Genomic DNA, 15,357 nt, shown 5'->3' with positions numbered 1-15,357 from the left:
CACTGTGAGCAGGAGCGGAGCCTAAGTCTGGGGCAGGAGAAAACTGAGCCCACACAGATTAAAGAGGAGGAAGTCGGGACCAGTCAGGAGGAAGAACCACTTCAAGAACTCTTTGATACCAAATAATCCATATTCGCGCCTCCCTGTGTGATAAGTGAATGTGATCAGGAGGACCCACTTCAGTCCTTCATTCCTCCTCAAATCCAGACTGGAGAACCGAGAGTGTGATCCTAAACAAGTGAATCTCACACCTTTTGGCACTGTGACTCTGCTTAAAGGCTCTCAGCATTCCCTGTCACCCTCCAAATAATCAAAACAATGCATCCAGCACAGCCGAAAGCAGCGACCCTATGGGACTCGACAGCAGCCCAACATTAGATCCCAGCCCACCATTGGAGAAACACTGTTCCAAACCCAGCACCACAGCTAGAAAAACTCTCCGCTGCCGTGACTGTGGTGAAACGTTTGCTCTAAAATCTGACCTGCAGATGCATGTGACTCTCGCCAAGAAGAGACCCAGTGAATGCTACAACTCTACCTGTAAACTGAAGGCCTACAGTGGGGAGAACAAGTATTTGATACACTGCCGATTTTGCAGGTTTTCCTACTTACAAAGCATGTAGAGGTCTGTAATTTTTTATCATAGTTACACTTCAACTGTGAGAGACGGAATCTAAAACAAAAATCCAGAAAATCACATTGTATGATTTTTAAGTAATTAATTTGCATTTTATTGCAAATTAAGGTTGAGGTCAAATCAGATTTTATGACTTTGTGGCTGTGCGAGCTAGTGACCACTCTGCAGAGCTGCCTCCAGAACAAGATTTATGAAGAAAAACACTGACCTGCATCAGAAGATGGAAATTAAAAGGCAGGGTTTGGACAACTGAAAAAAAAAGTCATGTAAACTCTGGATAATACATGTTCTAGATGTGATAGATTTAGTTTTGTAAAACGTTCTATTGGGGTAATTCAGACCGAGTTGCACATGTAAATGGAACTTAATTCCCTTTTTTTTGCACTGCTCTCTTTATGCGTATTCTGACCTTGAACTGAAGCATGGGGAAATGTCAGTGGAAGTCTGACCTTGAACTGAAGCATGGTGAAACGCCAGTGCCAGCCTGACCTTGAACTGAAGCATGGAAAACACCAGTGGAAGTCTGACCTTGAACTGAAGCATGGGGAAATGTCAGTGGAAGTCTGACCTTGAACTGAAGCATGGGGCAACGCCAGTGGAAGTCTGACCTTGAACTGAAGCATGGGTAAACGCCAGTGCCATCCAGGCACGTGTTTGGGGTGGAGATCAAAGAAATGGAGGTGTGTTTAAAGATAACCCATATTCTGTCCTTGACTTCATTCCCTCATAATGTCACCACTTTACCTTGAGAATCCCAAGAATAAGGTTGTACCTTTCTGTCTGTCAGTTTCAAGTGGAAAAACATATACTTAATTTTCCCCCATATGTATGACACCGTTCTCCATGCACTGTAATTTATAAACTGATAAGAGCATTTACCTTTATGATTTCTGAAGACAAATGTGAAGCAAACTCAGAAGCAAATCAACATGAATGGTATTTCTGCCCCCTTCCTACTGTGAAGTATGGAATGCTGTGCCTTTATAAAGAATTGTAATTGGATGCTCCTATAACTTTCAGGACTAAACTTGGAGACGCAAGCCAAATGGGATGACAAGGAAAAGCCGAGCACAGTTGACAGTCGTGCCAAATGTGCTCTCTAGAATGCTTTAATTATTATATGCTACGACATTTCCTGTTTCCTACATTTGTTTTATGTCAAATGTTATTCGCCGCTATATAGGTAGTGACCGTCAGTATTAACCACTCTTATTTAACACGTTTAGTGTTAGTTCCCTTTAGTTGGTACCCTACATTTCGTATAATTCCATAACATTGTTTGGTTTAGTAGACTACCTTCATTTGTTTCCTCTGTAAACGCTGTCACGTGCTTGTGGTTGTTACGGAGGGTCGCTAGTAAAAGTGGATATTATTTCATGAAGGCCTCATACAAATTGTAGTGTAAATCGGGACATCTAAGCTTATAAAACAATAATAGAGCGCAGACCAAATCATTATAGTTTGAACTTGACATGCAGCGCGAGACTTGGACCTTATTGTCACATAGTTCCATGATCAGTGCTCTAATAATGTACACTCATTAGTTTTCTTTTACGCATAAAAGCTCTCCAACCCTATTTTTCCTGGAAGTAACCTAGGATTCATGAATACTTACCTTACGATAAATGTGTAATATCAGTTAAAAAAAAAAAAATGTACCCGTGGGAACTGAAACAGAGACAAATATTCATGTTTTGATGGCTATCTTTCATTGATCTCCATATTCTGAACGCATTCTCCGTAGGCTAGATTAGTGTTGTGCCGATCAAATTTAAATTAAAGGTACACAGTATTTAAAGGGTTTGCTTTAGATACATGAACAGAAAAAAATTATTGAACAAATTACCTGATCGATTCAGCCTGCCGCTCAAGTGGGTGTGTTTTCTGGGGTTGAACAAAATGTATTCAGTGCGCGCAAGGGAGCCACAAATCTTTGATTTGAATTATGTAATTATTAAACAGTACAGAGTATTGTAGGAAACTCACAGCTCTGGTTCAAATTCTGTTTTCACGTTATCAAAAACAGGGATTCCGGTTTGTACGTTCAAAATGCATACTTTCCAGATAATATTGCCTTCTTTATGTCCAAGAGTATTTCTCATTCATTTTGACCTAATGCTGTTCATTCATGATATTGATTGAATCTTTTGGGAAGTAAATCACCAAGTCAGCCTTCTTCCACTCCAAAAAAGTTCACGACTGAGACCCTCTCTTACTGACCCCACTGCTGAAATGCTCCAATGAAGATTTTCAGTGTGAAAAGAGACAAATCAGGTGGTGGTCATCAAGTTCAGAAAAAGTATTTAATGTTGCAAACAGTAGAGACCTACTGGGAGATCACTCTGCACAAAGTCAGCAACCTCTTCAAGATACAACTGCTAAAATGGAAAATGGCTCAAAGGCAAATTATTATTCGGAGTGACAAGAATATTAATTCTGAATGAGACATACGTGCATCATTATAGACGATGGGTGATACTGAACAATGAAACGCACTAAATGGTTTCTGGAAGAGACAGGCTACACAATTAACCATACAAGTGCTGTTCTCAGTGGGAAAATACAGCTTCACACTTAATGAAAATTACAGCCAATACAGAATGGAAAATGACAAGTTAAGCAGAATATGTCCTGATTATGGCCTTTAATAGTTATGCGTAGATGGTGCCGACAGACATGGCAGCTTTGCTTCTAGCTAAGTAACTTTGCAGTATTTTGTTTTTTTGTGTGTTATTTCTTAAATTACTGGCCCAGAACGTTTTGTGTTATTACATACAGCCGGAAAGTACTTTTGGATATCAGAGCGGCGGTAAAGCCCCAGCATCACAACTTTCCCGAATTGGATCCTGTTTCTTACCCCCCAGGGCATTTTTTTTAACTGTTAGATACTACTGCACTGTTGGAGCTAGGAACACAAGCATTTCGCTACACCCGCAATAACATCTGCTAAATATGTGTATGTGACCAATAAAATGTGATTTGAATAGAGAATCAGGCTTCAGGACTACCAGAGTAAAGGTTATTCAATCATGTCCTCAGGTGACCCTTTCAGGCTTTGAAGGTTGTTCTTCGCTGTGTGTTCTCCGATGACAATTCAACGCACTTCTGGCACTAAAGCATTTTCTACAGAAAACGTGGAAGATTCCTCCCCTGTGTGAATGTCTCATACGCAGTGTCAAATGAAAGGCAGTTGTGTAAGATTTGCCAGTCATGGTATTAATGTGGTTCCTCCCCTCCGTCTCCCAAGACGATTTAGATTGGAAGGAGTGAACCATTTACAACAATCCTGACAGCAAAATAGTTTATTGCTCATCTGATTATCCTCATATGCACTTGTGACTGCCAGTGCTTAAAGATCTGCTACTATAGCAACAATTATCTGATTTCCCTCGTGTGAATCCTCATATGCACTGTCAGATTACCTTTATGACAAAAATATTTGCCACAATGAGAGTTATAAGATGTCTCCTGTGTGATTCTTCATGTGATAACTTAGAGAAGTGTGCTGATTATAACATTTTCCACAGAACTGGCAGCGAAAACGTTTCTCCCCTGTGTGAATCCTCCTGTGAATATTCAGATCCCTAAATTTAAAAAAACATTTGCCACAATCATGGCAGCGATGCGATTTCTCCTCTGTGTGCGACCTCCTATGATAATTCAGGGACCCAGCATTAGAAAAATATTTGCCACATTCACCACAGCAATAACACTTCTCTCCTGTGTGATCCTTCAAAGTGGTCAAGGAGGGTTTGAAGCGGTCAGACTGAGTGAATACTTTGCCACAATTCACCCTTGTGTGAATCCTCATATGAGAATCCAGATATCCCCACTGAGCAAAACATTTGCCACATTCATCACAGCGAAACTGATTACCTCCGGAGTGTATCATGATCCTATGAGAATTCAGTTTTCCCATCTGAGTGAAACGTTCACCACAATCACTACAGCAAAATGATTTATTTTCTGTCTGACACTTCCTTTGCACTGGTGATTTCAGATCCATTGATTTTCTACCCTTGGAGCTGATAAAGCTTTTTCCCTTTTCTGCCTGTGTCCTCCTCGACTTGGCCTGGGGCCGAGAGCCACTGGTTGGTTTAGGTTTTGTTCTGTTTTTGTATTCTTCACTTTGGGTTTGTGAGGACTGAGTTGGGTACTGATCATAGTCACTTTTCACCCAGGCAGGAGTGAATACAGAGTCTTCCTCCTCCTGGATGATCCTGAATTCCTCCTGTTCCTCTTTAATCTGTATGGGGTTCCAGTCATCTTGCCCCAGATCGGGGCTCCACTCTTGTTCAAAGTGCTGCTGCTCAGGGGGAAACTCCACTTCAGAGACAATGAACTGCTCAAAATCTGAAGGGAAGGAGAAAAGATGAGTTAGATTTATAAGCTGATGCATTGTCTTATGTCAGGCAGTGTTTCATCCTCAACTGACAGTGTAGACAAATTCTGGGGTCCCTGTTTAAGGATAAGTTCAACCTTTTACGATGTAATACTAGTTGGTTCTTCACCTTGAAAGTAGTCTATAAATCTTTAAACAGCCACTACAAACATTGGCTAACTTAAGCCACAACTAGCAAAACATCTATGGAAGTGATAGGCAACTGTGCAATGTCAAATCAAATTAGGGCTGACCCCAATTAATCGACTGGTCGATTGTTTGGTCGTTAGGCTGTTGGTCGACCGAGATTGTTTTAGTCGAGCAGTAACAAATATATATCTGCGCCCATCTCTGTGAACTAATCCATTGCGGAGGCCTAGACTAAAGCCAATCTATGCTTGATTTGAAAATGTGGTCGGAGACTCCATATGGAGGGTGTGGACGCAGAGGTCATGCAGAGGCCAAATCGAGCTCTGTACCGCATCGCCATGCGCCTCCCAAATTTTGTAACAATGCGGAGGGCTCTGTATAGCTCCGCATTGACATGATTGGTTGACAGTTGGTGGGGGTGGTACATCCTGTATAAACACAAACTCACTTCCTTGACAACATCTCCGCACTGCTCTGTGAAGCGCAAGAAGTATGAATGCCCTGACTTCTGCTGAGGTCATATCCCCGTAAATGCTGCATGGCCAATGCAAACGTCAGATTGAACATGCGCCCAGATGCACAATGCACTTCGCTCTCCAGAATGCGCTCTCTCCCGGCAATTTGTGCACATTCATTGTTTCATAACTTCATTGTGTGAATTGTTTGCTTTTGATTGTTAGTGTATATCAATTCCCCATTACATACACTACCGGTCAAAAGTTTTAGAACACCTACACGTTCAAGGGTTTTTCTTTATTTGTACTATTTTCTACATTGTAGAATAATAGTGAAGACATCAAAACTATGAAATAACACATATGGAATCATGTAGTAACCAAAACTGTTCAATCAAAATATATTTTAGACTCTTCAAAGTAGCCACCCTTTGCCTTGATGACAGCTTTGCACACTCTTGGTATTCTCTCAACCAGCTTCACCTGGAATACTTTTCCAACAGTCTAGGAGTTCCCACATATGCTGAGCACTTGTTGGCTGCTTTTCCTTCACTCTGTGGTCTGACTCATCTCAAACCATCTCAATTGGATTGAGGTTGGGTGATTGTGGAGGCCAGGTCATCTGATGCAGCACTCCACCACTCTCCTTCTTGGTCAAATAGACCTTACACAGCCTGGAGGTGTGTTGGGTCATTGTCCTGTTGAAAAACAAATGATAGTGGGACTAAGTGCAAACCAGATGGCATATTGCTGCATAATGCTGTGGTTACCATGCTGGTTAAGTGTGTCTTGAATTGTAAATAAATCACAGTCAGTGTCAACAGCAAAGCACCCCCACACCATAACACCTCGTCTTCCATGCTTTATGGTGGGAAATACACATGCAGAGATAATCCCCTTCACCCACACCCCGTCTCACAAAGACACGGCGGTTGAAACCCAAAATCTCCAATTTGGACTCCAGACCAAAGGACAGATTTCCACCGGTCGAATGTCCATTGCTCATGTATCTTGGCCCAAGCAAGTCTCTTCTTCTTATTGGTGTCCTTTAGTAGTGGTTTCTTTGCAGCAATTCAACCCTGAAGGCCTGATTCACACAGTCTCCTCTGAACAGTTGATGCTGAGATGTGTCTGTTACTTGAACTTTGAAGCATTTATTTGGGCTGCAATTTCTGAGGCCACTAACTGTAATGAACTTATCCTCTGCAGCAGGTGTAACTCTGGGTCTTCCTTAAGTGACTGTCCTCATAAGAGCCAGTTTCATCATACCGCTTGATGGTTTTGCGACTGCACTTGATGAAACTTTTAATTTTCCGTATTGACTGACCTTCATGTCTTAAAGTAATGATGGACTGTCGTTTCTCTTTGCTTATTTGAGCTGTTCTTGCCATAATATGGACTTGGTCTTTTACCAAATAGGGCTATCTTCTGTATACCACCCCTACCTTGTCACAACACAACTGATTGGCTCAAACACATTAAGGAAAGACATTCCACAAATTAACAAGGCACACCTGTTAATTGAAATGCATTCCAGGTGACTACCTCATGAAGCTGGTTGAAAGAATGCCAAGAGTGTGCAAAGCTGTCATCAAGGCAAAAGGTGGCTACTTTGAAGAATCAACATTTATTTTGATTTGTTTAACACTTTTTTGGTTACTATTCCATGTGTTATTTCATAGGTTTGATGTTGTCACTATTATTCTACAATGTAGAAAATAGTACAAATAAAGAAAAAAAAGTCTTGAATGAGTAGGTGTTCTAAAACTTTTGACCGGTAGTGTATATCACCAGTAGTACATTTACCATTCATTCTTATAATTACTAATCTTCAATGTTTTACTTTGGTTTACGGTCATTTATTTTAATGCATTCAATATTATTATTCCAGTCTTCCTGTTCTCATTGTCAGAGTGGACACATTGTTTGCACAGTGCACAACCTATACTACACTTGTGAGAAACAAGTTTTGGTTAATTGAATTCCATTTGAGTTCTGTCAATTTAGTCACTGTGTTTTGTTTGAAGTGCTGCTGTCAATGTTGAGTAAGGATGTGCACGCATGGAAGTCGCCCTATAGGCTACCTGGCCTGCGTGCAAATGTAGGCATAGAAAGGTGCCCAGTTGGGGATCTGAAAGTATTTCTGACTGGCTTAATGCACCACCACGAATGACCTGTGGAGCTTCTCAAAGTAATGTTTTCTTCACCTCAAACAGCAAGCAAACTAAAAGTCTTTTACAATAAAATCTTTCCAGCTCTCTCTCTTTCGATAACCACTCGGCGTGAAAGGGGAAAATGTCATGCTCTGATCCAGTGGAAACGTCATACAAATAGGCTTCTTATTAGTGCTTGACTTGGACTGAAATAGGTTCCGCTACTCATTTTGGGTCATGGTACTGTTTATATTTAGGTGCAGGAGCTCCACAATACCTTTGAGCTAATATTCTATAAGAGGAACAGTAGCTCAAGCGGTTGAAAATTTGAGGGTGTCGTACTCAGCTCTGATGAGCTTCTGTCCAAGTCAACCACTGCTTCTTATCACTTGCGCAAATAGCCTACAGCTGTGTCTGTCCCGAGCTCACTATATTTTATACAATGTTGCAAGTAGCAAGCTTCCAGCTGGACCCAATTAATACAATGTTTCAAGTTTGTTGCAAACAGGCCAAATGTAGCCAATGTGATTTATAGGATATTTATTTTTATCAGGATATTTTTTACCTGCAGGCTGCAATATTTTTATTTGATGGCTTTATGTAGGCAATTTTTACATAGTTGGCAATGGCAATAGACGTTACAAACCTAAAAAGTATCATTTTCATTTGGATAGAATTTTGATTAACTACATGACAATGATTAAGATATGAAGACGTTATTATAAATTCAAATTCAACTGTTTCATGAAAATGTGCATATGAAAACCATAACTGGCACACAGATCTGCTGAAATGGTAAGATAAATGGTCATTCCACATGAGAAAGGTTGCCTACTCCTCGTGTAGCCTATTACCGGCAACTTCAGGAGAGTAATGGCAGGAGCTGGAGGAGAATAGTTGGGTCAGGTTAAGTTCTTCTGGTTATCTCGATCTATGTCGCCCTCGAGGCATGAAATCGTAAGCTTAAAGCATCAGACAAGCTCAATGCATATAGTTGATTTTATTAAAACACATGGGGTGTCTATATATAAAAAAAGATACACTCGGTCAACCAATATTTTTTGTTGTTGTCAGGGACAGCCCTAAATCCAATAATTGTGTTGATTTCAGTTGATTTGGCTATTAACTGGAAAAGTGTTTCATTAAGACAGGAGGCATGTTCTGTCCGTTTTTGTTTTTTTGCCTCTATCCATTTTAAGTTAGTAAGGAGGACACCCGCATATTTTGCAACCTGAATGGAGGATGTTTAATGTATTCACTGGTAGCAGGGAAATCAGTGTGCTAGCCAATGCACAATGTCTGTTGAAACGATAGCTGGAACGTCAAAAGACAGAAACAGCGACTACTAGCAGCTGTTCAGGCTAGAAATGATGCAGAGGCAGGCTGCTAGTGGAGTCATGGCAGAGGGGAAGAGGTGAAGCGAGAGGGTTTACTCCACCCCAAATCTGTCCACATTAAGCAGGTCATTAATTATTACGCAAGTGAGCAGTTTTTGCATGGGGGGCAATGAGTGTGGAATTTTGTCAAGATAAAAATGTATTGCCATTTTGATAAATTAGGCTTTTAAAAAAATATATATTATCGCCTTCCCTGTGGCTCAGTTGGTAGAGCATGGTGTGTGCAACACCAGGGTTGTGGGTTCGATTCCCACAAAAAATGCATGAAATGAAAATGAAATGTATGTTTTCACTACTGTAAGTCGCTCTGGATAAGAGCGTCTGCTAAATTACTAAAATGTCAAATGTAATATAAAAGTTTTGTAACACTTAGGTTATTACAGGTGTACCACAGGAGGCTGGTGGGTGGAGGACCGCTAATAATATTGGCTGGAATGGAGTAAATGGAATGATAAGAAACACATACCTTAATACATGTGGTGCCACTGATATAAATATGATGCACTGACATCCTGGTAACTTTGAGAAAAAACACTTTATATCAGAGTTGTCCCTGTTGAAATTCAAGACTTCAATGCATATTCATGAGGATAGCATAGCATCTCATTCTGCATTGAATACAGTCCATTGACTTCAACACCCTTCGTCAAATATTCAAAAAAGTATTCAAATAACGAGATATATCCACCAATCCAAAGAGAGGAACAGGCATGAGCTTGACAGCCCGCCGTTCTGCTCTGTGGACATCAAATCCAATTGTTAGGGAGAAGACAAGCATCTCCTCATACAGTATATCTGCGGCGTTTTCATTATGGAAACCGTTCACCGTTTTTAAGAACCAAACGAAGAACCATATATGTGACATTTTTTCCATTTTAAGATATTATTCAGTTATTTTTATATTATCAATTGTGTGTACCACATTAGGTGTTTTATGGTTGACAAATAATTCACCATACTCATATCTTCCAACAATTGATATTTTTTTGTTATTTCAAAAAATACTTTTTTTATTGCCGTTTTAATTTTTAGAATGTGGAAGAACAGTATATCTCCAGTGATGATTTCAGTTTGTGGAAGAACAGTATATCTCCAGTGATGATTTCAGTTTGTGGAAGAACAGTATATCTCCAGTGATGATTTCAGTTTGTGGAAGAACAGTATATCTCCAGTGATGATTTCAGTTTGTGGAAGAACAGTATATCTCCAGTGATGATTTCAGTTTGTGGAAGAACAGTATATGTGACATGTTGCATGACACTTGTAAGATGTCCTTTTTTAACACCTGATATGTTTTAAGTACAGATGCCCTTCATGTAAATAACTTAAATGCAATATGTAGTTAATTCATTTGTATGGAGGTTCATTTAAAGGTGGTCTATCAACTTTAGCACTGATGACTTCTCTTAAAAGTTGAGTCATGAAATCTTAGTCTCAAAATCTTAGTCTCATTTAAAATGAAGCCCTCAATGTGAACATACCATAGAATAACTACAAAAATAGAATACAATTAAATTAATTCAATCAAAAGAAGCCCAACTTGTACATATCAAATATGGATCAATGTGATGTGCCAATATGCATATCCATTATGCAGGTCCCTAAGGTCAATATTACAAAACGTTCAGAAAACCATTCTCTTTGCGTATAACACTATGATCAGCAATTAAGTTTTGAATTGCGCTAAACCCATGCTAAAGGCAAGAAATGTCCTTCTGTACTGAGGTGACAGCAGTAAATAAGTATTAACTGCTTAGAGTTGATGCTAAATGTGGTGACAGAGAGATGTACTGTATATTGTAATGAATAAAACAAGGGAATCAAGATCAAATGAATACTCACATACTGTATGTGATGACTTGTTTGTTTTTAATTCATTCAGATTCAAAAAAGGTTCAAATGATCACACACAAAATCATTCTCAACAGAACACATTGTACATAACATTTTCTACACTAGGAACAACATCTTAAAATTAAATTAATTCACTATATTGTGCTGGTTGAAATCATACACAAATTGATTCACATAGAAAACACCTACTATACATTTAATTTCCTACAGTAGGGGTGACATGTCTTCTGAAATGTATTCAGATTCATCATACTATACAGGTTCAGGGGATCATAAACTCACTGAAAAAACGGTTCATTATGTAGCTTGGTTTAACAACAAATGATTCACTCTGCAGTGATTTATAAAAAGAGCGTGCAGCAGCTGGCAAGTAGTTGAGCATGGTCATCAGATTTTGGTACTTGTTTTTTTTTTGATGGGCAGAGGACTCTCATATGCTCTAGGGTAGTGGCTTGCAAAATAGGGAGGTTGAGGTGTAGCTCCTTGTTTTGGTTTGGAGATGAGCCACGATTTCCATCCCTCAAATAGACTGTGGCTCTGTCTGGCGTACAGATTCCAAGGATCCTCAACTGAAATTACAACAGAAACATTTTAAGTTCCTGACATCAATAAACAACTTTCACAGTCAAGCATTAGGATATTTTATTGTTAGAACAACATGTTGCATGTTGATGGGATGTTAGAATACAATATGTTTGTAATTGATATTCATATAGACATTAATTCATATTTTCACTTGCCTGAAGACGGCTGTTGGTTAGCTGGAACACAGACATGAAAGTGACCTTGCACACATTAAATCTCTGGCTGCTTGCTGTACATGGTATTTGAAGGTTTGTTTCCGTCGTTTGTTCTCCTTTGTATCCTCATGCTGCAATAAAAATTGACAATGATAAATTCAGAATTTAATATACCGTAGCACATTCGGGGTATTGCTTGATCAGGACGTCCATCTTTCACACACTCCCAACCTATACACAGAATGAGTTTGTATTGCACCATTGTGTAACACTGCACTTTTAGAGTTAACGTTAATGTACGTATCATTACTGTCAAAGTTAAACTATGCAAGTGTTCAATATAGCTATTATAATAATAGGAGTTTTGTCCTATTTCTAACCTGTTCTAAGCCGGAGAGAATCAACGCTTGTTGTTTCTCGTATGGGACAGTGTAGAAAGTGTTGAACAGATGCAGCTTGCGCTCATCAGTCAACTTTCCACAATCCTTTCTGCACGTCGTGGAACAAACACGCTCTTCCCTGCAGGATACAGTGTAACGTTACATATAACTAGCTAGCTACTGTAGCCATGTCGAATCATCCGGTGGATGGAGAAAAAGTAGCTAGCTATGTTTCTTCTATAATCTAGCAATAACATTTGTAACGATAGTGTATAAGTTAGTAGCCAACGAACTTTAGCTAATATGTTTTCTCTATAGTTACAGAACATTAATGTTAGTTACTGTACTCTATAGCTAGCTAGCTTGATTGTTTGATATACGGTTCTTCCACATACCTCTTTTGGACAGCTTTTCCCATTTTTTTCTTGACCCTTACGATTTGTATAGGGTTTTCCCACATCCCGTAAGATCTTCCTTTGCCTGTCTTTCCATTCTTTTAGTTTTGTTTTACGTTTCTTTCCCACATTTCGGCGATTTTCATCAGCAACAGAAAAGTTGTGCGCTTGTCCGTCCATTCTGAGTGGTGCACATAAACGGTTATTCCACGAGAGCCTATCTTTAAATGTAAAAATATTGTTAATTAGCGCGTGGAAAGCTTGTGAAACCGGTTCACTATAGAAAAAGGGGGTCCAATAATGATTTTTCATGTATATCTCTTTTTTTTGGTTGAAAAATGTCACATATATGGTTCTTCGTCTGTAGGTTCTTCCCGTTACATTCGCTTCTGTTTAATAACTGTTTTGCAACAGAATTGGCGTAATGAAGATGTCCCCAGCCATAGTTGCGTCACTAGTTACCACAGCCAGTCATAAACGTCTTATTTGGTGTGGTTTATCTTGGCATCTAACGTTGTGGTGCATTACCGCCACCTACTGTCCTGGAGTGTGGGCCAGTGACAGGGTGAAACTAAAACCTACCTGTCAGCTCCATTGTTCTTAAAAAAATATAAAATATTTGAGACTATATCTAAGGATGTTCTACTCAATATACTGGTTAAACTCATTTCCTGTTTCCCCTTCTCCCTCATTCTAGATCGCAACCTCTCCCACTGATACTGCCCACACTGTTGCAATACATACTCCACAGTCTCTGTTTCAAAGTCAGAAACACCGCCTATTCTACAATTTATCTTCTTAAAATAGGTTTTTAACCCTAACCCAATGCTAACCTTATACCTAACCTTAAATTAATACCATAAATGTTTACGATAGAGCCGATTGGTTGTGTGGCTGTGGTAACTAGTGACAACCCCTGATCGTGTGCAACTGCAACATGGCTGCCGGGTTTGCTAGCTGTAGGCACATAGGTTTTCTAGCCACGTCAGGCTAGCTTCCTGCTCCACTGAATTAAATCCTCAACAATGCAAATGTGTATAACATTTATGTTGAATACTGAGAAAGTAACACACCTGCTCTATACAACTTTATCTCAGGTTTCAGGATGATGTCAAGCAGCCCCTGTAGACGTCGGTTGTCCTCTTTCGATAGATAAACGTTGTCCTGGTACTCTGATATCGTTTTTGCAACGGCTCTGAATATCTCCTCCGCAGCGCCTGTACATCGTTGGTTAAAAATCACTCTCAACAACTCCAATTTAGACATTTTCTTTTCAGATAATGCCAATGGCTAGCTTGTGTTGTGTTCTGTCACCCATGAAGCCTACAAGAGTAATGAAGAACTTCCGGGGCAAGTTTTTTTAATCCTTCAAAGTAAGAGTAATGTTATGTGAAACTGTAAAATTAACAATAAAAGCAAAAATTGAATTATCAACATTTTATACTAGTTAGAAAACACACGGATCTCTTGAAGTCATGTGATTATTGTTTAGTTTTTTAAAAACAGGATGCCCACTCTTCAAGAAATCATTCCATAACTTTTCCATAAAATGTTTTATGACTTACAAGGATGAAAATACTCATTTTTTATTTATTTAACCTTTATTTAACTAGGCAAGTCAGTTAAGTTAAGAACAAATTCCTATTTACAACTATGGCCTACCAAAAGGCAAAAGACCTCCTGCGGAGATGGGGGGCTGGGGTTATTTTTTAAGATATATATATATATATATATATATATATATATATATATTACACTTAAAAAAAAAAAATATCAATAATTTTTTTTTATATAAAAAAATAAAAATAATAAATAGGGGGAAAAACACACCAGTTTAAGTGACCGTTTGAGCTAGACTCGGTTACAGCTTGCATCAATGTGGATTTCATCAGATCAAGATATAATTATATCACTATAGTTGGACCAATTATTTGACAGATATTGTGCAGTGATTGCCTGGCAGGGTTCACATGGAAAGTTATAAAAGGAGACTAATATAATCAAGTTAAAATCTATGAACAATAGTAACTTGTCTGTCTGATGCCCTTCCCTACACAGGGCAAAATCATGTTCCCGTACATTCTCTCCATGTGTCTGCTTAAGCCTTTGCTTTGAAGCAATCATCACTTAGCCTATTTCGTTTCTTCTTAGTTTGTATTCTCTAAAGACTATTCAATGCACTTTTGGCACTTAAGCATTTGAAAGACACTTGTAAGATTCCTCCTGTGTGAATGTCTCATACACAGTAGCCACATTTCCATCCACAGTTTTAATGTTATTTGTCACATACACATGTTTAGCAGATGTTATTGTGGTGCATGTGTTTCTAGCTCCAACCGTGCAGTAACATCTAACAATTCACAACAATACACACAACCTAAAAGTAAAATAATGGAATTAAGGAATATATAAATATTAAGATGTGCAATGTCAGAGTGGCATAGACTAAAATACAGTAGAATAGAATACAGTATATACACATGAGATGAGTAAAGCAGTATGTAAACATTAAACATGAGTAAAGTGACTAGTGTTCTATTATTAAAGTGGCCATTTCAAGTCTATGTATATGGGGAAGCAGCCTCTAAAGGAGTAGGGTTATGTAACCGGGTGGAAGTCGCATAGTGATGGAAGCCGCATAGTGATTTGTAACCGGGTGGAAGCCGCATAGTGATTTAACAGTTTAATGGCCTTGAGATAGACTGAAAAACAGCTCCTCTCGGTCCCAGCTTTGAAGCACCTGTACTGACCATGCCTTTTAGATGATAGCGGGGTGAACAGGCAGTGGCTCGGGTGGTTATCGTCCTTGATCTTT

The 15,357-nt window shown here is 39.1% G+C and overlaps 1 protein-coding gene and 1 long non-coding RNA gene across 3 annotated transcripts; both read right to left on the bottom strand.

Moving 5' to 3' along the window:
- Window positions 1–2,921: 2,921 nt before the first annotated feature.
- Window positions 2,922–13,882, bottom strand: LOC123728155 (uncharacterized). 2 transcript variants are annotated; one of them, XM_082963449.1, is made up of 3 exons: window positions 13,616–13,882; window positions 6,107–6,321; window positions 2,922–4,990 (listed from the first exon to the last, which is right to left on the bottom strand). In XM_082963449.1, the coding sequence occupies exons 2-3, from the start codon at window positions 6,141–6,143 to the stop codon at window positions 4,092–4,094; spliced, it is 936 nt and encodes a 311-aa protein (XP_082819575.1). In that variant the 5' UTR covers window positions 6,144–6,321; window positions 13,616–13,882; the 3' UTR covers window positions 2,922–4,091. The 2 variants fall into 2 exon arrangements, with proteins under 2 accessions (XP_082819575.1, XP_045554829.2); XM_045698873.2 differs by lacking the exon at window positions 6,107–6,321.
- On the bottom strand, window positions 11,024–13,605 carry LOC123728156 (uncharacterized). Its single transcript, XR_014381084.1, has 3 exons — window positions 12,543–13,605; window positions 11,768–11,898; window positions 11,024–11,596 (listed from the first exon to the last, which is right to left on the bottom strand). It is a non-coding gene; the product is annotated as an uncharacterized LOC123728156 (long non-coding RNA).
- Window positions 13,883–15,357: the final 1,475 nt, after the last annotated feature.

This window comes from Salmo salar, chromosome 17 (assembly GCF_965601325.2).
Source record: "Salmo salar chromosome 17, fSalSal1, whole genome shotgun sequence".
NCBI lineage: Eukaryota > Metazoa > Chordata > Actinopteri > Salmoniformes > Salmonidae > Salmo > Salmo salar.
This window is presented reverse-complemented; position numbering and strand designations above follow the sequence as displayed.